The 24,143-nt window shown below is 42.8% G+C and overlaps 1 protein-coding gene and 1 long non-coding RNA gene across 2 annotated transcripts in view; both read left to right on the top strand.

Moving 5' to 3' along the window:
- The first annotated feature begins 246 nt into the window (after window positions 1–246).
- LOC110492612 (cadherin EGF LAG seven-pass G-type receptor 1) overlaps window positions 247–24,143 on the top strand; it is an 83,268-nt gene continuing 59,371 nt past the window's right edge. The window contains exon 1 of the mRNA XM_036951766.2: window positions 247–4,165. Coding sequence (XP_036807661.2) covers window positions 646–4,165 — 3,520 coding nt within the window. The 5' untranslated portion in view covers window positions 247–645. The remainder of the gene's footprint in view (window positions 4,166–24,143) is intronic.
- Window positions 10,791–12,339, top strand: LOC110492624 (uncharacterized). The gene is made up of 3 exons (XR_016487413.1): window positions 10,791–11,930; window positions 12,034–12,096; window positions 12,213–12,339. It is a non-coding gene; the product is annotated as an uncharacterized LOC110492624 (long non-coding RNA).

The following is a 24,143-nucleotide window of genomic DNA, read 5'->3' as shown; positions in this document are numbered from 1 at the left end:
CTGTCAAATGTGAGATATATTAAAGTACCCTCGTGTATTTTGGTAGAGCATCTGATGGTAAATACGTGTGATCTATCTACTTGTCTGCACCAAGAATGATCAAATGTATAAAGTTATATCAAATGATAATGTCTAAAGTTAGATCGTTTGGAGTGGATGGATACTTAGGCCACATGATTCTAGACACTTCCTATAGTTAAGTTTGTCCACTAGGTGACAGCATTTAATGAAGTTGACATTTTCTGAGGATTTTGTGGGGATTTTGATACAATGAGGACAGGCTTTAAATGTTCATGTAATTGGCAAACCTAAGTCTGAGTCGCCCCAAAAACAATAGACTTGCGCAAATAAGAGGTTTTTGGAGATTTTTGGGAGAATCACTTCATGGTACATTGTGGTCAGCTGCTGAGATTTTGGGAATCTGCATTTGCCTGACAAACAATCCCCGGGGAGAAGGGTTGCTATCTGAGGAAGGGCAGTGAAAGAGCGAGACCACTTTGAACTATTTCATGTGCACGCTGTACAGCACTCCGCAACATTTTAACTAATCATGGAACGGGACAGGACAGCGAGCACCCGGGAAAAACTTCAGTGGACTTTATAGGTGTTTTTGACCGATTTGTTGGATGCCATGCGTTTTAAACCATGGAATTACAAATTATTTGGCTATGGACATGTTTTGTATCACACATTCCAGTGTTTGCATTTTTTGATGTACACGTTTCTGATCATTTTCAGCCTGGAGTAGTGCTCGGAAATGTCTCTCTTGGACGGGGTTGGATCTATCAAATAGACAGGACTTTAACTCCTAAATACGTGAGACACATTTTCAATATTGAAAGACAACATGGAATTGTATATTTCTCAGGAAAAGTGAATTGTGCGAAGTTGCCGAAGAACCCAGCGCCGCTTTACATTCAGATCCAATCCATTACCTCGGAAAACTTTATTTTAATTAACTTCAATACTTTTGTGCATGGGCAAAATTGTTTAATTAAATATAGGAGTAAGAGCGCCGAAGGTAAGCCCGAGATTTACATGAACGTTCTCTCAAAAGTGTCGACTTCGCCATGCGTCTCTACCAGTATTTTGCTTTTGAACATTTATGAACATTTACCACTATTTACTCGACAACCTCACTCTTATCGTTCATCATGTACGGGAGGGAACTGGAAAGCCGTCTTTGATAACGGGAGTTTTTCTCCAAACTGTCTGCAATTCAATGAGCGGAACGAGTTGGATTTACTCTGCAAGGTGCAAAATCTATGGAATTACACCACTGTCCGTGTAAAATTGCGATTTAATTCTCTACGTAGTCATGCCATGTTTACAGACAGGGATTTGGGGAGACTGGATTCATTGACCAAACGTAAAAAGAGAAATGTGAATACCGCTCCCCAGTTTCAACTGCCCAACTATCAGGTGTCTGTCCCGGAGAACGAACCCGCGGGAACTCGCGTAATTACGCTCAAAGCACTGGATACCGACAATGGAGATGCTGGTGAGGTTGTATATGATATGGAAGCGCTGTTCGATAGCAGATCCAATAATTATTTCCAAATCAACTTGCAGACCGGCAGCATCACAACTTTGCAGCCTTTGGACAGGGAGGTCAAGGATACACATGTATTCAAAGTTATTGCTACAGACAATGGCATCCCTAAAAGGTCGGCCACTGCTTACCTCACCGTCACTATTAGTGACACTAATGATCATGGGCCTGTGTTTGAGCAGACAGAGTACAGGGTCAGCATTAGGGAGAACGTCGAGGTAGGCTTTGAAGTGTTGACTATAAGGGCGACAGATGGGGATGCCCCATCAAATGCCAATATGATCTATAAGATTGTGAATGAGGAAGAAGATAATGCTGGTTTTGAAATCGACCCTAGAAATGGATTAGTCAAGATTAGGGTTCGGCCTGACAGAGAAACCTTGACCCAGTATCTGCTGATAGTGGAGGCCAATGACCAGGGTAAAGACCCAGGCCCCCGCAGTGCCACGGCTACAGTGTATATCTCTGTGGAGGATGAGAACGATAACTACCCCCAGTTCAGTGAGAAAAGGTATGTAGTCCAGGTGCTTGAGAGCGTGGCAGTGAACACCAAAGTGGCCCAGGTGAAGGCCACAGACAAAGACGAGGGCAACAATGCAAAAGTCCACTACAGCATCGTCAGTGGTAACGTGAAGGGCCAGTTCTACATCCATTCCCCTACAGGTGACATTGAAATAATCAACCCTCTAGATTATGAGATCATCAGGGAATACAATCTGAGAATAAAGGCACAGGATGGGGGAAGACCACCTCTGATTAATGGCACAGGGATAGTTGTAGTGCAAGTTGTGGATGTCAACGATAACGCCCCTATGTTTGTTAGCACACCCTTTCAAGCCACAGTATTGGAAAATGTGGCTATTGGTTATTCTGTGATTCATATTCAGGCTATTGATGCAGACTCCGGTGACAACTCTCATTTGGAGTACAGACTAACAGACATGGCTCCAGGCTTCCCCTTCACCATAAACAACAGCACAGGGTGGATTACAGTCAGTGTAGAGCTAGACAGGGAGACCACTGACTTTTACACTTTTGGCGTAGAAGCAGTGGATCATGGGTTTCCTTCCATGTCTTCCACGGCCAGTGTCAGTGTGACGGTCCTTGACGTGAATGACAATGTCCCCACTTTCACTCAGAGATTGTATAGCCTTAAAATTAATGAGGATGCTGTGGTGGGTACCAGTGTACTAGCACTCTCTGCCATAGATCGGGACGCCAACAGTGTGGTAACATACCAGATCTCCAGCGGCAATACGCGGAACAGGTTCGCCATCACCAGTCAGACTGCTGGGGGAGTTATCACCCTGGCACTGCTGCTGGACTACAAACAGGAGCGTCAGTTTGTCCTGACGGTGACCGCCTCAGATGGCACACGCTATGACACAGCACAGGTCTTTATCAACGTCACCGATGCCAACACCCACCGGCCCGTGTTCCAGAGTGCCAACTACCAGGTGATGATCAGCGAGGACCAACCGGTGGGCTCCACCGTGGTGGTAATCAGTGCCACAGATGAGGACACTGGAGAGAACGCCCGCATCAGCTACGTCATGGAGGATAACGTGCCACAGTTCAAGATCAACCCTGACACAGGTGGCATAACCACGCAGATAGAAATCGACTATGAGGATCAGGCCTCCTACACGCTGGCTATCATTGCCTGCGACAACGGCATCCCTCAGAAATCTGACACCACATATGTGGAGATCATCATTCTGGATGCTAACGATAATGCGCCACAGTTCCTCAGGGACATATACCAGGGGACTGTGTTTGAGGACGCAGCTGTGTACACCAGCGTCCTCCAGATCTCTGCCTCTGACAGGGACTCCGGGTCTAATGGGAGGCTTAGTTACACCTTTCAGGGTGGGGATGATGGAGAGGGGGACTTCATCATTGAGCCGTACTCTGGCATCATTAGAACAGCCAGGAAACTGGACAGGGAGAATGTGCCTGTGTACAACCTGAAGGCCTTTGCTGTGGATAAGGGGGTTCCGCCTCTTAAGGCAGCCGTGGACGTCCATGTGTCCATCCTGGACATCAACGACAATGCTCCTGTGTTTGAAAAGGACGAACTGTACGTCTGTGTAGTGGAGAACAGTCCTGTGGGTTCTGTCGTAGCCCGCATTACCGCTACAGATCCCGACGAGGGAACAAACGCGCAGATCCTGTTCCAAATAGTGGAAGGAAACGTCCCAGAGGTCTTCCAATTAGACATCTTCAATGGGGATCTTATCGCCCTTACTGATTTAGACTACGAGTCGAAGATGGAGTACACAATCGTCGTCCAGGCAACCTCTGCACCGTTAGTCAGCCGCGCCATCGTGCACATCCGCCTGCTGGATGTCAATGACAATTCCCCTGTCCTACGTGACTTTGAGATCATCTTCAACAACTACATCACCAACAGGTCCAGCAGCTTTCCGGCTGGGGTGATTGGGAAGGTTCCAGCCCAGGACCCAGATGTGTCAGATAAACTCCACTACAGTTTTGTGGAAGGCAACGAGCTGAGTCTACTCATCCTGAACCAGGACACAGGGGACTTGAGGCTGAGCAGAGACCTGGACAACAACCGGCCCCTTGAGGCCACCATGAAGATATCAGTCACAGGTAATGAAACTGTGTTAATTTGAATGCAATAGCCTTTTATATGCACCTCCATATGCATGGCAGATATTTTTATATTTATTTTGTCCTTTATTTTGTACTTTATATTTATTTTGTCCTTTCCACCTCCTCTCTCTCCATTCTTCTATGCGTTTGATGTGGTTGCTGTTGTCTTGCAATGAGACCTCTACTAATTGTGCTAGTTGTAAATCAGTTTTATTGCTGGTACTTGCCTCTGCTTAGAAAAGGGAGTCTGTTGCATGTTTACTACGGTAAGACTGGTGTTTGAGCCTAAATCACCACATTGCCCATTACTGGCTGGCTGTCTACTAAAAGATCCACAAAATGTTATCCAACAGCATTGTTGCCATGACAACTACCCCCCTTTGTTCCCATTGGTGTGATTTGCATCCCTACTCTTTGTAACCCCTCTGTCCAAAAAAAGGAGTCACGACAGCATACTCGAGATGAGACCAGGCTTAGCTGGATTCTGTCTGTCTTCTCGTTCAACTTTTAAACATATGGCTTGACTTGAGGTTTTCACCATCAGTGCTCTGTGCTGTGCTTGTAGCAGAAATACAACGGCATTGCATGAAGTTGTCCAAAGACCATCCTCAGTCACTGTGCTCTTTGATCTCATGCTATTTCATATCTTGTGACAGTAGTTACCATGTTATTGTTTGCGTCTCTTCTAGAGAAATGGTTTTCCTGAAGCAGTTGACACTAGTTTTTGTTATTCATTCGTTAATTTATTGTCAATTTTGGCAACTTGTTTGTTGTTTTCCCAGAGAGCCCCATGCTATTTATTACTTGAGCGTGTTGTATTGGTACATTTGCAATCTGAAGAACTAAGATGGGACTCTTTCAAAGTTGAGGCACTTGTTACCAGTAGCAGTGCATGTGTAAAATCACTGGGGAAGCCAAGCCTATGTGTTGTGATAATTTGTTGTTTGCTCTTTAACCTGTTAATTCATATGCCTTGCGACCTTTTATATACTGTATAGGCCTAAAGGCCGAGTTACCACCAGTCGCAAAGTAAACTTCCATTCATGGGCAACGTTAGCTAGTTAACATTAGCCTTCTACATCTGGCTACATATTGAACTTCCATCCTCTCAGGCCAGGGGCACAATAATGTATGAATTAATGGTTGGATCAGAATCGTCATTATAGTATTTGGCCAGTACGGAGAATTAAGTAAAACCACAAGTCCAAATCCCTATCTCCATCCATGGCTAATTTAGGAAAGGGCCGGTTTTAGCTAGATGGCTAACCACTAGAGGACAACAGCACAACAAGATGCAACAATTTCTGTTTTTCTGTCAATTACTTATGCTCTCAATGGGATTTGGTAGGAGTGATGCCAAATCCAAGCTTTTCATGAGCCAGGACCATTCACAGTTGAGCTCTCTCAGTTTAGGTCAAAGCTGATTGGAATTTTTTTATACTTTTTTTGTCAAGGGAGGCCAGATGCTCGCCGTCTTCCCTCGCCTTTAATGCTACTGGCGGTAACAATGTCATACTCGTTTGGACCATACAGCATCAGATAGATGGCCTACACGTAGAGAGATATAGGGGAGGTGTTTGGCTCACTCTGATGCTTTCTCCTGTGAGATACATTCAGCTTCTTGTGAATTGAAGGAAAATTCTGAAACACAGAGAGACGGAAGATAAATAATTGTATGTTTTCATATATAATAAAAAAAATAAATGTTTGGTGAAGCCTGGCTTCCCTTGGCATCCATGAATATGTAACGGATGTGAAACGCTAGCTTAGTTAGCGGTGGTGCGCGCTAAATAGTGTTTCAATCGGTGTTGTCACTTGCTCTGAGACCTTGAAGTAGTAGTTCACCTTGCTCTGCAAGGGCCGCGGCTTTTGTGGAGCGATGGGTAACAATGCTTCGTGGGTGACTGTTGTTGATGTGTGCAGAGGGTCCCTGGTTCGCGCCCGGGTATGGGCGAGGGGACGGTCTAAAGTTATACTGTTACAAATGCACATGACTGCTTGTACCACAATTCTGTTTTAAAAAGCAAACCTAAAAGTTAATTTAACTATTTTATGATAAAGACAGGCGTTGAAGCACATTAGAGTGACTACCCCTAAAAACCATTGAATGGGGTTCTGCTGTTTCATCACCCCCAACGCGTTTAAAGAATCACAGACGTTTTAGACTGAAAAGCCCTATACGGACTGACCATGCAATGCATGCTTCCAGCAGGATGCACAGCCAACTGGTTTGCATGCCCTGCCGAAGGACTAGGTGGTTGGAGTTCGTTGGTGAGTATACCGGTAGCTAGGTGATAGACTGCTGGTTATGTATCAGGTTATGTATATTTTGATCATCGTTATCGCTAGCATAGTAGATGCTAGTTACCCTAACTAGCTAGATGGCTGGCTAACATTAGCCTACCTCAATACAACTTAGTCGAAGAAACACGAGAACATTTCAGATGTACGCAAATCATTTATAGGAAAAACTTTTTTCAGAATTGTGATGTCACCAGATTAACTGTGGATGCAGTATAACTTTAGCCAGGTAACTAAGATTGAGGGGACCACCATATTTTAGTTAGCTAACTTTAGCATTGCTAGCTATTTTTTACTTACATTGCTAGTAACAGTAATTGCTATCTCTCTAAAGTCAATTGACAACATCATAATATGTGACTCGTTTCAGGAAACTAGGGGTATACGTCACTATTTCACAGGAGAGCCAATTGAATTTAAACGTTGTTTTTTTTAGCAAAATGTGTTTTATGGCAGAAATGAACTTTCATGTGCCTTAATAACAGACTTGTATGCCATCTGTAAATATGAATCAAATTGTTAAATTATCAGCCTAATTGGTTTAACCACAGAAAAAGAAAGGATCCTTACCTCTAGCCATGATTGGCTGAGATAATGGATGGGCTGGACATGCCGAGCCATGAGTTCTGATTTTTCTGCCATGTAGGACGCTTCTGTCTATAACATGAGCTGGTTGTGTAGGTATTCCTTTATAACGCCGCTTTTTTGAAAGATATTACGTAGTAGAACTGCAAAAGTGTTGCTCTCCACTTTCTGGAGGGCCAAGATTTGAAATCAGTGGAATGCCCAGTGGAATTAGAGTATGATAGCTAAGGAGATGGAGAAAATGCTGGCATTTGATGGCAAATATGCAAAGGGATCGAAAAGAGAACACCTATCTCCGGATTACATCTTCAAACTAAGGGCAACCATGGGATCCGTGACAGAGAGGGAGAAGCGTCCATCCATGTATACGGGTAAGAGAGTCTAGCTAGCTACATTTTCAGATATTATATGTTTCTAATTTAGTCAGAAAGTAGTTTTCATTTCACGTTAAAGCATACTTTTAGCTAGCTAGCCAACGTTAGCTGGCTGACTCGTCAACTAACGTTACGCTTATGATCTGGGTAGTAATATTATTCATATTTGAGCCATTTGCATTACTCGTTATAGCCTAATGTTAACTAGATAGCTAACATGTAACTTGGTTGGTTAGCTACCTGCAGATTCATGCGGGGTAGTAATGTTATGAGTTCGGATAATTGTTGAGCTAGCTAGCTATGTGTCTAAACAAAATGATATCACTGCGACAACTGTCGATACACATAGTATAAACCACCTTCTAGTCTTGAAATCGCCTCATGTGAATATTTAAAGAGATGGGTGGGGCTAAGGCTTAAGAAGGTGTGAACGATGCTGAATGGGTGTAGAAAAATGAAAGCTCTCTAGGTTTCTAGGTTTACCAAAACATTCAAGGGAAATTTTCTCAAAAGTGAGGTTACAAGTTTATCAATTTTCAAAGCAGAATTACTTTCCCATTGTTCCTCAACTGTAGTGTATAATATACCATTTTCTAGCTCGGAGTTTCTACTTTTATCCAATGTAAAAAACACAATTTCAAGTTTTGCTACATAAGATCGAGCCAGTCGGTCACATATGGCAAAGTTGTTTCCTACTAATTATTTGCCAACTTTAGCATGTCAACATATATCCATGCCACTCTAAATTAGTGTCATTTAGACAACAGTCACATTAGCCTCTGAAGTGCAACCCATGTTTAGGGCACACATAAATATTGGATGCAACTATGGTGGTACCATCTAACTTATGTATGTACTAACTAGCAGTAACAAACCAACCCAGGGCCATAGCAAAACATATGACAGTTGGTTGCATACTGTAACGGCGTCACCGGCCTTAATCTAATCTGGGTACCAGACTGATCCCCTGGTCATGAACAGATGCCGGGACCTTCCAGAAGGAGTGAAGGTGGGTATCATATAGTGCTGAGCGATTAGTGCTTTTTGAGGTCATTTCGGTTTGATTATTAAAAAAAATGTTTTATCATGAACTGTTGACATGAAATGCAGTATGCATTATGTGGGTTGAAAGCTGTAACAACACAGAATACAACTATTAATAAAAGTCCCATGATGGTAGTGACTGCCCATTACTGTAAATCACTTATTAACCATTCATATTGCACATTACTTAAACATTTGTTTAATTTGATGACTTTATTATTTCATTCCAAGTCATCATATCATCTCTATAGAGCTGCTCCCTATGCCATCTGACAAAATCACAATTTTAGTAGCTCTTCAAAGTAAATAAGGCATACTTCTATGACTGCTGAAAACCAACTATCAATCACTTGGATCATGTATTTCAGGTAGACATACTTTGCGAAGCAACTGCTTTCTGTCCCTCTTGATTGCACATTCTCTGTTCTGTCAATTTCTGTGGGTCTCAGTGCTCCACACAGACCAGTCAAGTAGGTGGGCACGCAATGGATTATCGTCATTGTAGTTAATTACCACGTTTTCTGCGCTAAACTATGTAGAATTTTGGCCTGTTGAAAACTACAACTCCGTTAATTGCTCAGCACTAGTATCATAACATGTCCAGCAATGTGATTCAAATGGTTTAGCAATCTCCAAAAAGTATTTTATTCACTGTTCACTTGCTATTTTCACAGCTTGTCAAACATTTTTTTTAAACTGTGTCATGTGACACAAGTACCCTTCTGACACCTCCTCCGTTGTTGCCAGAGTCTCCCTCGATTGCTATGAAAAGGACACGCCATCATGAAGCCTCTGATAGTAACCCGAGTTACTACCCTGCTGACACAGATAGCTTCATCAACAACGACAGGTAATGTCTGTTATGTGAAAAGTACTATTAAAAAATACCTAGCTTGATAAACTAGTAAGCTAATTCCCCAGCCAAACAAATACAGCTAGTTTTCATTTTGGTTGCGAAGTGCATTAGCAAAAAACTTTGTCATTTCTTTAGAACAAAATGCAATTCGCCACTTGGCAGTCAATTATATCACCCTGTCACAGGCTCTTTCAGTCAACACCACCTCATAAGATTGCCTGCTGCAGTTGTTCGAGAGCTATCTAGTTTGCCGCCAAAAATGCAGCATCGAAAAGACCAGCAAGTGGGCTGTCATCAGCATCATGCAGACATGACCTCGCTGTGAGCATTCCTATGAATGTTGACAAGTATCCGGCCAGCAACATTCAACCGTCAGCAGCAACAGCTTTCACAGGCTCATCATTTGTACAAATGCAGAAGGTAACCCACTTCATTACATTGACACGTTTGATAACCCAATTGTGAAACATAATTTATTGAAACTGACATTATTTGTTGCTTATTTTCTACTTAGATGTATATAATGTCCAGAGCATAACCTAGTGGAACCAACTTGATTCCTGTTCTATTTCACTGTACATTTTATGATAACTGAAGTGAAATAGAAAGGTGAACGCAGCAATCAGATTGTTTCCACCAGGCTATCCATAACCACCATCATTAATAATGTACAGTGCCTTGCAAAAGTATTCGGCCCCCTTGAACTTTGCGACCTTTTGCCACATTTCAGGCTTCAAACATAAAGATATAAAACTGTATTTTGTTGTGAAGAATCAACAACAAGTGGGACACAATCATGAAGTGGAACGACATTTATTGGATATTTCAAACTTTTTTAACAAATCAAAAACTGAAAAATTGGGCGTGCAAAATTATTCAGCCCCCTTAAGTTAATACTTTGTAGCGACACCTTTTGCTGCGATTACAGCTGTAAGTCGCTTGGGGTATGTCTCTATCAGTTTTGCACATCGAGAGACTGAAATTTTTTCCCATTCCTCCTTGCAAAACAGCTCGAGCTCAGTGAGTTTGGATGGAGAGCATTTGTGAACAGCAGTTTTCAGTTCTTTCCACAGATTCTCGATTGGATTCAGGTCTGGACTTTGACTTGGCCATTCTAACACCTGGATATGTTTATTTTTGAACCATTCCATTGTAGATTTTGCTTTATGTTTTGGATCATTGTCTTGTTGGAAGACAAATCTCCGTCCCAGTCTCAGACTCCATCAGGTTTTCTTCCAGAATGGTCCTGTATTTGGCTCCATCCATCTTCCCATCAATTTTAACCATCTTCCCTGTCCCTGCTGAAGAAAAGCAGGCCCAAACCATGATGCTGCCACCACCATGTTTGACAGTGGGGATGGTGTATTCAGCTGTGTTGCTTTTACGCCAAACATAACATTTTGCATTGCTGCCAAAAAGTTCAATTTTGGTTTCATCTGACCAGAGCACCTTCTTCCACATGTTTGGTGTGTCTCCCAGGTGTCTTGTGGCACATTTTAAACAACACTTTTTATGGATATCTTTAAGAAATGGCTTTCTTCTTGCCACTCTTCCATAAAGGCCAGATTTGTGCAATATACGACTGATTGTTGTCCTATGGACAGAGTCTCCCACCTCAGCTGTAGATCTCTGCAGTTCATCCAGAGTGATCATGGGCCTCTTGGCTGCATCTCTGATCAGTCTTCTCCTTGTATGAGCTGAAAGTTTAGAGGGACGGCCAGGTCTTGGTAGATTTGCAGTGGTCTGATACTCCTTCCATTTCAATATTATCGCTTGCACAGTGCTCCTTGGGATGTTTAAAGCTTGGGAAATATTTTTGTATCCAAATCCGGCTTTAAACTTCTTCACAACAGCATCTCGGACCTGCCTGGTGTGTTCCTTGTTCTTCATGATGCGCTCTGCGCTTTTAACGGACCTCTGAGACTATCACAGTGCAGGTGCATTTATACGGAGACTTGATTACACACAGGTGGATTGTATTTATCATCATTAGTCATTTAGGTCAACATTGGATCATTCAGAGATCCTCACTGAACTTCTGGAGAGAGTTTGCTGCACTGAAAGTAAAGGGGCTGAATAATTTTGCACGCCCAATTTTTCAGTTTTTGATTTGTTAAAAAGGTTTGAAATATCCAATAAATGTCGTTCCACTTCATGATTGTGTCCCACTTGTTGTTGATTCTTCACAAAAAAATACAGTTTTATATCTTTATGTTTGAAGCCTGAAATGTGGCAAAAGGTCGCAAAGTTGAAGGGGGCCGAATACTTTCGCAAGGCACTGTAATCAGTGCTGTGTGTGTGTGTGTGTGTGTGTGTGTGACCGAACAGTAACTTTGATGAGGGGCCAGGGACTGATCTACGCTGCCATGCCCATCAATGGGGTGCTGGCAAAGACCTCACCCCAGCCTCACATCTTGCCTGCTCACCAACGGGCGTCGATATGGAGAACAGACTTCAACGTAGTATATATTTGTGTGTCAGATATCACCTATCCCTAACTCACGTAGGTAATAGAACAGTGACTGTGTGTGTGTGTTCACAGATGCATGAGATGCAGAGAGATCTGGCGCTCAACACAACCACTCAACACATCCACAATAAGGTGATCACTAATAATACAATGCAGCACAAATGTCTAGTAATAGCAACACCCTTTTCATTCCATGTGCCACTGAACTCTGCCTCAATTCTGCCTATTTCTACAGATGGACTGGAGATGCTTTTGCCAGACGGCAGCCTCAGGTGTTTGATCGGGAGACCATCATTGGGTAGGTTTGATCTGACCTGTTCGAACTTCAACATATTACCTGTTTGTATGTCAGATATCACCTATCCGAACTGCCATTGGTAATAGAACAGCGACTATGTGTGTATGTGTTCCCAGAAACATATATGGAGCCAGCACATGGAGACTTGCAAGATGATGTGATGAAGTCCAGACTGACAGACGGGCTTGTTACTGATGTCTCTGAATGAAGAGAGATTTGGTATAAAAGTTTTACTAGACACAACTTTTACTTGTATTGTCTTTTTTCAAGTTTTATATTGAATTGAATGGTATCAGTCGATATGGGGAGGTAGAAACCCTTTGTATTCTGCACCAGGGTCAGGCAACTCCTGTTGTATATGGGACGCCACACAGGAAGGTATGACCACTCTTGACATGTTTGCCAAGGTAGCCTCATTACCACTAGACCGGATCCGTATCGACTGGGAATGACAATGAAAGAGGAAAGGTTGTTATATTAGTAGAACACTGCTTCTGTGGTATTATGGAAAGGGTTGTTTATTCTACATGGGCCTGTTTCTACATTTGAAAGTTATTAAAACCATGTAAAAAATAACACATTTCCCTGCACCTATTTGGTGTATGTGACAATAAAACAAGGGCACACCCAATTAACACCGACATCAAACCACACCCCTCAGCCAACTCACATTTGGCTTCCGTAATGGCTGCCAGTATTTCTTGAGGAGGATGCCCAAAAAAAAAAAAAGAGGCCAAATCAGCGGGTGCAGTTCCTCTTTAAAACCAGCATAAACAAGTAATAGCAATGTAGAGAAAATCTGTGAACTCTTTTCAGCTAACCAGACATTCCTTTGAGGCCTACATTGTAGGCATGCTCCCTACACATTCTGGCTTGCAAGTCCTGCTACTACTATATAGAAACAAACAATTCTGTCCTCTTTTTGCTCATGTACTCTGTTCTCTTCCAAAAATGTGGGCTTAGTTATCTTGAATCTGTGGGCATTGCTTCTCTAACCATGAGAATTGGATTAGCCGTCCATGCCTAGCCTAGAATACTTGGCAGGTCTTAGTGTCTGGGTTCACTGGACCTCTCTCTATTAGACCCAATGCCCCCCCCCCAATTCAATTTGGGGAAATTACCAACAGCATGCTCTGCTGCTTAGGACATGGTCCTAATGCAAATCAATGGCCTTCATTTCTAAAAGTGGGTTTGACAGCGATGTGGCAGACAAATGTATTTTTCCAGAGTTTGTTTTGCAGACTGAGACAAACCTCACGCAACCTCATGTTGACTTTTAAACTAATTGGTGATTATGTTTTGTCCTGCGATGTGATTTGAGAAAGGGAGCGTTGCGATTGTAGGACCTTAAGCAAGGGAAACATCAAGGGTTCTTGCAGTGGCTCTGAGTACTCATTAAAAAAAATGTGGTTATTGAACTGTTTTCAGCTTGCTGTGGCGTTTGATAACATAGCCTTGTGGATGCATGATGCCCACTCAGCCAGCAAGTAGGGACTTAAACTCAGACTGGGTTGTGCTAATTTTGTCCACTCTACAAAATGTGTTATTGGACGTTAGGATGTTACCTCGGGTGAAATCTTGAGAAGGTCGCTGTCAGCTACACATTTATCCTCTGACTTCACACTGAGTGGCAAAGGAAATGTGCCATAGAGAATGAACAATCATGACTGTGTCACTGTTGAAACATTTGTTTACAGTGGAGATTTAAGATTTCCTTGATCTTTTTTGACAATCCCTGAAGTGAGCCAATGCCGAAAAGCAGGTCATTGCATATTCGCACAATTTGTCATGCGCTCGCTGTAATATGAACAATGGTGGTGTACATGTACTAGCCAACAAAAGCATGTCTGTTTGGAATGTACAGATGTCGCCACAGAGGTTACCTCATTTTGTGGGTGTCATTATGCTGTATATCATTCTATGTTGGAATTTGTTTAATGTGATGTTGGCTGCCCAGCGCTTCGGTCATATTTTATTCTCACTGGGATCATTAGCCTAAGTAGAGAACAGTGTCTCCATGTCTTGTTTTGTATGCATATCCTGCCTGCAAACCACATTTCCGGGTCACCTAAATCCAAACAGTGTAATTATTATTATACATTTTTGGGGGATGGAAAAATGATTAAAGTGAAAACTAAAACAACTAAACTCAGATATAAATGTAGAAAACATAATGGACTTGTACACTGAGTGTACAAAATATGTGCTCTATGATCCCTTATTGATGTAACTTGTTAAATCCATTTCAAACCAGTGTAGATGAAGGGGAGGAGACAGGTTACAGAAGGATTTTTAATCCTTGAGACAACTGAGACATGGATTGTGTGTGTGTGTGTACCATTCAGAAGGTGAATGGGCAAGACAAAATATTTAAGTGCCTTTGAAAGGAGTATGGTAGCTGGTGATAGGCACACCAGTTTGTGTCAAAAACTTCAACGCTGCTTGGTTTTTCACGCACAACAGTTTCCCGTGTGTATCAAGAATGGTCCACCACCCAAAGGACATCCAGCCAACTTGACACAACCGTGGGAAGCATTGGAGTCGACATGGGCCAGCATCCCTGTGGAACGCTTTCGACACCTTGTAGAGTCCATGTCCCGACGAATTGAGGCTGTTCTGAGGGTAAAAAGGGATGCAACTCAATATTATTAAGGTGTTCTTAATGTTTTGGACACTCAGTGTATATTTCTTAATAATATAATCTTTAAGAACTAACAATCACCAAAATAAAAGCTAGACTGGGAGAATTGAAATTCCAAAAACAATGAATTAAGCAGTTTTCATATATTTGTATTACACAGGATACAAGTAGAGACTCATGGTAGCTCATACACTGCAGATGAGGAACAATGGGAAAGTGATTCTGCTTTGAAAGTTAATACACTTGTAACCCCACTTTTGAGAAAATGTGACTTGAATGTTTTGGTACGCCTACTGGAGAGCTCTTCTTTGTCTACACCCATTGAGCTTTGTTCACACCCTCTTAATTAAGCCTTAGCCCCTTTAAAGATTCGCATGAGGCCATGTGCTAAACAACCAAAGATTAGAAAACTAAATGATGGTTTATACTAAATCTATCTAAAAATATCATAACTGGTGTATTTTAACACCAACCAACCCATCTGTTTAAAAATGAATTTAGGGCCTCCCGTGTGGTGCAGCGGTCACTACAGATCCTGGTTCGATTCCAGGCTGTGTCGCAGCGATGGGACGATGGGACAAGACTGTAACTACCAATTTTATACCATTACATTTGGGAGAAAAAGAGGGTGAAAAAGATCTAATAAATAATGTCAATCTAGCAAACCAGGCAACTAAAAACAACGTTCTAAACAATGTTTTGGTTAGTTTCTAGCTTGTTAGCTAACGTTAAGTTAGATGGCTAGCCAGTTCAAATAATGACCATATCATGCAAAGTTTTGAAACACATAATATCTGAAAATGTAACTAGCTAGATAGACTCTCTTACTGTCACGTGTGCTCCCTCTCCGGCTTCTAGATCACCAGGCTGCTCATTATGGCGTACACCTGTCACCATCGTTACGCGCATTATGACACTCAGCTGGACTCCATCACCTCCTTGATTACCTTCCCTATATATGTCACACCCTTTAGTTCCTTCCCCAGGCGGTATTGTTTCTGTTTCATGTCTGTGTGCTGTTCAAGTTTCTTGTTTTGTATTATGTTTCGTTTATTTATTAAAACACTGACACTTTGAACTTGCTTCCCGACTCTCAGTGCACATCTTTAAACTACAGTCATGGCCAAAAGTTTTGAGAATGACACAAATATGAATTTTTCACAAAGTCTGCTGCCTCAGTTTGTATGATGGCAATTTGCATATACTCCAGAATGTTATGAAGAGTGATCAGATGAATAGCAATTAATTGAAAAGTCCCTCTTTTCCATGCAAATTAACTGAATCCCCCCCCAAAACATTTCCAATGCATTTCAGCCCTGCCACAAAAGGACCAGCTGACATCATGTCAGTGTTTCTCTCGTTAACACAGGTGTGAGTGTTGACGAGGACAAGGCTGGAGATCACTCTGTCATGCTGATTGAGTTTGAATAACAGACTGGAAGCTTCAAAAGAAGGGTGGTGCTTGGAATCATTGTTCTTCCTCTGTTAACCATGTTTACCTGCAAGGAAACATGTGCCGTCATCATTGCTTTGCACAAAAGGGCTTCACAGGCAAGGATATTGCTGCCAGTAAGATTGCACCTAAATCAACCATTTTCCGGATCATCCAGAACTTCAAAGAGAGCGGTTCAATTGTTGTGAAGAAGGCTTCCGGGTGCCCAAGAAAGTCCAGCAAGCGCCAGGACCGTCTCCTAAAGTTGATTCAGCTGCGGGATCGGGGCACCACCAGTACAGAGCTTGCTCAGGAATGGCAGCAGGCAGGTGTGAGTGCATCTGCACGCACAGACTTTTGGAGGATGGCCTGGTGTCAAGAAGGGCAGCAAAGAAGCCACTTCTCTCCAGGAAAAACATCAGGGACAGACTGATATTCTGCAAAAGGTACAGGGATTGGACTGCTGAGGACTGGGGTAAAGTAATTTTCTCTGATGAATCCCCTTTCTGCTTGTTTGGGGCATCCGGGAAAGAGCGCTACCATCAGTACTGTGTAATACCAACAGTAAAGCATCCTGAGACCATTCATGAGTGGGCTCACTCACAATTTTGCCTAAAAACACTGCCACGAATAAAGAATGGTACCAACACATCCTCCGAGAGCAACTTCTCCCAACCATCCAGGAACAGTTTGGTGACAAACAATGCCTTTTACAGCATGATGGAGCACCTTGCCATAAGGCAAAAGTGATAACTAATTGGCTCGGGGAACAAAACATTGATATTTTGGGTCCATGGCCAGGCAACTCCCCAGACCTTAATCCCATTGAGAACTTGTGGTCAATCCTCAAGAGGCGGGTGGACAAACAAAACCCCACAAATTCTGACAAACTCTTTGATTATGCAAGAATGGGCTGCCATCAGTCAGGATGTGGCCCAGAAGTTAATTGACAGCATGCCAGGGCGGATTGCAGAAGTCTTGAAAAAAAAGGGTCAACACTGCAAATATTGACTCTTTGCATCAACTTCATGTAAATGTCAATAAAAGCCTTTGACACTTTTGAAATGCTTGTAATTGTACGTCTGTATTCCATAGTAACATCTGACAAAAATATCTAAAGACACTGAAGCAGCAAATGTTGTAGAAAAACTTTTGGCCACGACTGTACATTGATAAACACTTCTCCCTCTCTGTCACTGATGGCATGCATGGTTGCACTTAGTTTAAAGATGTAATCCAGAGGCAGGCGTTCTCTTTTTGACTCCCTCCGTGTAATGTTTGCAATCAAACGCCAGAATTTTCTCCAGCTCCTTAGCTATCATACTCCGCTTCCACTGGGCATTCCATTGATTTCATAAGTCGGTCAACTTCTTTGTTGCAGTTCTTCGTGATATCTTTAAAAATCTGCGTTAGAAAGGATTACCTATACATACTGAGCAGCTCATGTTAAAGACAGAAGCATGCTACATGGCAGAACAATCTGAACTCATCTCTCGGCATGTCCAGCCCATCCAATCCATTATCTCAGCCAATCATGCATAGCGGGACAGTTCCAGTCTTTTTCCATGACTAAACCAACTATGCTCAGAATTTAACAATTGTATTTGTATTTACAGATGGCATACATGTTTGTTATTAAGGCACATGAAAGTTCACATGTTCCAGAAGGCATTTCTGCCAAAAAGAAAGGCCTTCTGATAAAACATTTATGATGAAGTAAATTTGCCTCTCCTTTAAAGTAGTGATGAGTGACATAGGCCTAGTTTCCTGAAACTACTCACAAATGTGTAGAATTGCAAGAAATTTACTTTAAAACAGCAACAAACCAAAAAAAGTTCCATGAAGAAATGTGTAGAATTGCAGAAAATTGGCTTAAAAATTCCCCCCCAAAATTATACAATGCCAAGATGAGGGAGTCTCAAATGTAGCTGCGCCAACGACTGGTGGCTGCTACGTCAACCACCTAAGACCCTTTTTGATCCAGAAAAAAAAAACTGGACTGTAGGCCTATATCATCAAGCATAGGCTACATTACACATCTACAAGCACAACATATACATGACATATTGGCTTAAGCTTAATGAGTGTGTGAATAAGAGACTCAGTCACATACTCAGAACTAACTGGACTTGTTTAATGTGAAATGTATTGTATTCAGAGCATTCAGATTTCAAAGCTTGCTTGTTGTAGCTATAGGAATAAATGTGAGTTGGCTTTTCATAGCCGATCATTAAGAGTATCTCTACCGCTCCTGCTGTCTCTAGAGAGTTGAAAACAGCAGGTCTGGGACAGGAAGCACGTCCGGTGAACAGGTCAGGGTTCCATAGCCGCAGGCAGAACAGTTGAAACTGGAGCAGCAGCACGGCCAGGTGGACTGGGGACAGCAAGGAGTTAACATGCCAGGTAGTCCTGAGGCATGGTCCTAGGGCTCAGGTCCTCCGAGAGAGAGAAAGAAAGAGAGAATTAGAGAGAGCATACTTAAATTCACACAGGACACCGGATAAGACAGGAGAAGTACTCCAGATATAGCAGACTGACCCTAGCCCCCCGACACATAAGCTACTGCAGCATAAATACTGGAGGCTGAGACAGGAGGGGTCAGGAGACACTGTGGCCCCATACCATCAGCCAACGTGCAATCATTGGATAACAAAATAGATGAGCTCTGATCAAAACTATCCTACCAACTGGACATTAAAATCTGTAATATCTTATGTTTCACCGAAATCTAATATTAAGGAAGTCTCAAGGTTTTGCTCACCCGAGGTAAAGGATCTCATGAAAAGCTGGAGACCACACTACTTACCAAGAGAATTTTCATCTATATTTTTCATAGCTGTCTATTTACCATCCCAAACCGATGCTGGCCCTAAGACCGCACTCATCAAGCTGTATAAGGCCATAAGCAAACAATAAAATGCTCATCCAAGGGTGGCACTCCTAGTGGCCGAGAGCTTTAATGAAGGGAAACTTAAATCCATTTTACCAAATTTTTCCCAGCATGTTACATTTGCAACCAGAGGAAAAAAAACTTTATACCACCTTTAATCCACACACAGACACATACAAACCTCTCCCTCGTCCTCCATTTGTCCAATCTGACCATAACTCTATCCTGTTGATTCCCGCTTACAAGAAAAACTAAAGCCGGAAGTACCAGTGACTCGCTCAATAAGGAAGTGGTCAGATGATGCAGATACGAAGCTACAGGACTGTTTTGCTAGCACAGACTAGAATATATTCCCGGGATTCTTCCGATGGCATTGCGGAGTACACCACATCAGTCACTGGCTTCATCGATAAGTTAATCGATGACGTCGTCCCCACAGTGACCGTAAGTACATACTCCAACCAGAAGCCATGGATTACAGGCAACATCCATACTGAGCTAAAAATGGTAGAGCTTCCGCTTTCAAGGAGCGGGACTCTAACTGGGACGCTTATAAGAAATCCCGAATAATACACTACACCGGCTCCGAAGCTCGTCGGATGTGGCAGGGCTTGCAAACTATTATTGACTACAAAGGTCAAGTGTCCAGTGAAACAAGCCTACCAGATGAGCTAAATAACTTCTATGCTCGCAACACTGAAGCATGCATGAGATCATCAGCTGTTCCAGATGAATGTGTGATCACGCTCTCCGTAGCCGATGTGAGTAAGACCTTTAAACAGGTCAACATTCACAAGGCCGTAGGGCCAGACGGATTACCAGGACGTGTACTCCGAGCATTTTCAACCTGTCCATGAATGAGTCTGTAATACCAACATGTTTCAAGCAGACCACCATAGTCCCTCTGCCCAAGAACACCATGGTAACCTGCTTAAATGACTACCGACCCGTTTCACTGACGTCTGTAGCCATGAAGTGCTTTGAAAGGCTAGTCATGGCTCACATTAACACCATTTGCCCAGAAACCCTAGAACCACTCCAATTTGCATACCGCCCCAACAGATCCACAGATGATGCAATCTCTATTGCACTTCACACTGCCCTTTCCTACCTGGACAAAAGGAACACCTATGTGAGAATGTTATTCATTGACTACAGCTCAGCATTCAACACCATATTGCACCCAAAGTTCATCACTAAGTTATGGACAAAGGAGATGATTGAAAATGGAGGACCGAGCACGCCCCCATGCTCATAGACGGGGCTGTAGTGGAGCAGGTTGAGAGCTTCAAATTCCTTGGTGTCCACATCACCAACAAACTATCATGGTCCAAACACACCAAGACAGTCATGAAGAGGGCACGACAATGCCTATTCCTCCTCAGGAGACTGAAAAGATTTGGCATGGGTCCTCAGATGCTCAAAAAGATCAACAGCGGCACCATCGAGAGCATCAAAACCAAATCAAATCAAATATTATTTGTCACTTGCGCCGAATGCAGCAAGTGTAGTGTGTACGGCCCAGTACATTGGTCCAGGCCAAGCATCCTGCCATCCAGGACCTTTATACCAGACGGTGTAAGTGGAAGGCCCTAAAAATTGTAATAGACTCCAGCCAGCCTAGTCATAGACGGTTTTCTCTGCTACCGAACGCAAAGCGGTCCTGGAGTGCCAAGTCTAGGTCCAAAAGACTTCTTAGCAGCTTCTACCCCCAAGCCATAAGACTCCTGAACAGCTAATCAAATGTCTACCTGGACTATTTTCATTGTCCCCATCCCACCCCCCATTTTAACGCTGCTGCTACTCTCTGTTTACTACCCATGCATAGTCACTTCACCCTGACTCTGTACTGGTACCCCATGTATATAGCCTCCACATTGACTCTGTACTGGTACCCCATGTATATAGCCTCCACATTAACTCTGTACTGGTACCCCCTGTATATAGCCTCCACATTGACTCTGTACAGGTACCCCCTGTATATAGCCTCCACATTGACTCTGTACCGGTACCCCCTGTATATAGCCTCCACATTGACTCTGTGCTGGTACCCCCTGTATATAGTCTCCACATTGACTCTGTACCGTAACACCCTGTATATAGCCTCCACATTGACTCTGTACTGGTATCCCTGTATATAGTCTCCACATTGACTCTGTACTGGTACCCCCTGTATATAGCCTCCACATTGACTCTGTACTGGTACCCCCTGTATATAGCCTCCACATTGACTCTGTACCGGTACCCCCTGTATATAGCCTCCACATTGACTCTGTACCGGTACCCCTGTATATAGCCTCCACATTGACTCTGTGCTGGTACCCCCTGTATATAGTCTCCACATTGACTCTGTACCGTAACACCCTGTATATAGCCTCCACATTGACTCTGTACCGGTACCCCTGTATATAGTCTCCACATTGACTCTGTACTGGTACCCCCTGTATATAGCCTCCACATTGACTCTGTACCGGTACCCCTGTATATAGCCTCCACATTGACTCTGTACTGGTACCCCCTGTATATAGCCTCCACATTGACTCTGTACCGGTACCCCTGTATATAGCCTCCACATTGACTCTGTACCGGTACCCCTGTATATAGTCTCCACATTGACTCTGTACCGGTACCCCCTGTATATAGCCTCCACATTGACTCTGTACCGGTACCCCTGTATATAGCCTCCACATTGACTCTGTACTGGTACCCCCTGTATATAGCCTCCACATTGACTCTGTACCGGTACCCCTGTATATAGCCTCCACATTGACTCTGTACTGGTACCCCCTGTATATAGCCTCCACATTGACTCTGTACCGGTACCCCCTGTACATAGCCTCCACATTGACTCTGTACTGGTACCCCCTGTATATAGCCTCCACATTGACTCTGTACTGGTACCCCCTGTATATAGCCTCCACATTGACTCTGTACTGGTACGCCCTGTATATAGCCTCCACATTGACTCTGTACTGGTATCCCCTATATATAGCCTCCACATTGACTCTGTACCGGTACCCCCTGTATATAGCCTCCACATTGACTCTGTACCGGTACCCCTGTATATAGCCTCCACATTGACTCTGTACTGGTACCCCCTGTATATAGCATCACTGCTGTTATTTTATTGTTGCAACTTAATTATTAGTTATTTTCTATTTGTCTTATTTTATTTAAAAAATATATGGGTTTTTTTTCCAATTTTTTTACTTCAGTTTATTTTCTAAATACTTTAACACTTTTTTTCTTTAAACTGCGTCGTTGATTAAGGGCTTGTATTCGGCACATGTGACAAATATTTTTATTTTATTTGTATGCCAAAACATTCAGTCACATATTTTCCACTCATACTTAATTTACTGCCACCTGGATGAGTTGTGTCACAAACATACTCAGTGCTCCCGTGTGGAGCAGCAGTCTAAGGCACTGCATCTCAGCGCAAGAGGCATCACTACAATCCCTGGTTCAAAACAAGGCTGTGTCACATCTGGCTGTGACCAGGGTAGGCCGTCATTGTAAATAAGAATTTGTTCTTAACCGACTTGCCTAGTTAAATAAAAGTTTGTGGTTTTGGTGTGTTCTCCCTTAACTTTGTTAGTCCCAAAATGCCCTCTCAGTTAAGCATGGGGAGAGAGTGGCGTGGAGGGAATTCGCTATAATCAGATCTGCATTCCAATGGGGAGCCAAATAGTTCAATGTTTAACTTGATGTTATTGAACCATTCTGTCATTTTATAAAATAAGAGTGGGGTGTTGGATTGACAAAGCTTTTGGGACCATACTGTTTCAATCTAAGTTTAATTCATGTCAATTGAATTGCAGAAGGATATATTTATATTGCACCTTTATTAAATGAAATATACATATGATTTAGAATATGCATGGAGGTATAAATATTTTCCTTACAATGTTCAACTTGTAAGCTATTCCGGGTTGGAGTGATTTTACATGATAATGGTGATGGCCAATGTAAGAGGCCGATGTGTCACTTCCTAACCACAAAAACTGTCATGATAATCCTCCAAAGCTTCCGCTAAGACCACTAAATATTCTCAGATCACTCTCCCGTTACAATTCAGGATTTTCCAAAGTTTTCTTTAAGGCATTCCCATTCCCTCGGGAAAAGGCCTACTTTATTTGAGCAAGTTTTAGTCAAATCCTAGACTTTTATTGTAGTGAATGGTACTATGGGATAGCATCACACACTACAGCATGCCAGACTTAGCATATAGGAAGGATGACATCATCGTGACTTCAAGTGCCTCAAGTGTTGACAGTTGGTGATTGGGGGAGAATCTTTGTTGCATTTCCTTGATTCGTTGCATCCTCTAATTTTAGGACGTGACTCACCTTATATTTATGGAGCTTTCTATGGCGAAACAACTTACAGACAACCTTTTTTTTTTACTGTAGTTAATGGCCCTTTTTAAACTATCTGGAATACCCCTGTGCAAGTATTGCTTAACCTGGCCGTCCCGCCTAAAGAAACTGTGGGGGAGGTTTCTATCTCCGACTAGACCCAAAGTGGTTCAACCTTGGAGAAAGGGGCAAAGGGGGAATTTGGAGGCTGTGAGGCTTTGGCAATTCATAGGGTGTCACTATAGCAACCCGGAAGCATTCTCACTCCTTGGGATATTCTTAAGGAGGGGTGGGGGATCTAAAACGGGTCCCTTTTTTGGTAGTTACAGAGAGGGGGACTTCTCAGACCCTTTAGAAGCAGGGCATTGGGAGCTATTGTCCTTATGCAGATTTCTGTCATGCTCACACAAAGCAGTTTGTGGGACAGCAACTCGGAGGAAAGACAATCGCTGAAAGAAGGGATTTGTTTTTTTCCTCTTCGTGTCTGGGTCTCAGTCAGACCAGGATCAGACAGTGGGCATGTCAAAACAGGTGTTTCATCTAACTACCTCACATTTGCTCATATAAGCTAATTCACACCTGGCTTCAAAATAAAAGTTCCACTTTTTCGTGGGAGATGCTGAACAGCATTGATTTTGGGGTTGGCAGTTCTATTTTGTATTTGGATGGAGTTGGATGCTTTTTCAAATAGCTGCCAATTTGACAGGAACATTCTGCATTTGGTTT

This window comes from Oncorhynchus mykiss, chromosome 2, assembly GCF_057628025.1.
Source record: "Oncorhynchus mykiss isolate SJ-2025 chromosome 2, ASM5762802v1, whole genome shotgun sequence".
NCBI lineage: Eukaryota > Metazoa > Chordata > Actinopteri > Salmoniformes > Salmonidae > Oncorhynchus > Oncorhynchus mykiss.
The sequence above is the reverse complement of the archived record's forward strand: the minus strand, read 5'-3'. Positions and strand labels throughout refer to the sequence as shown.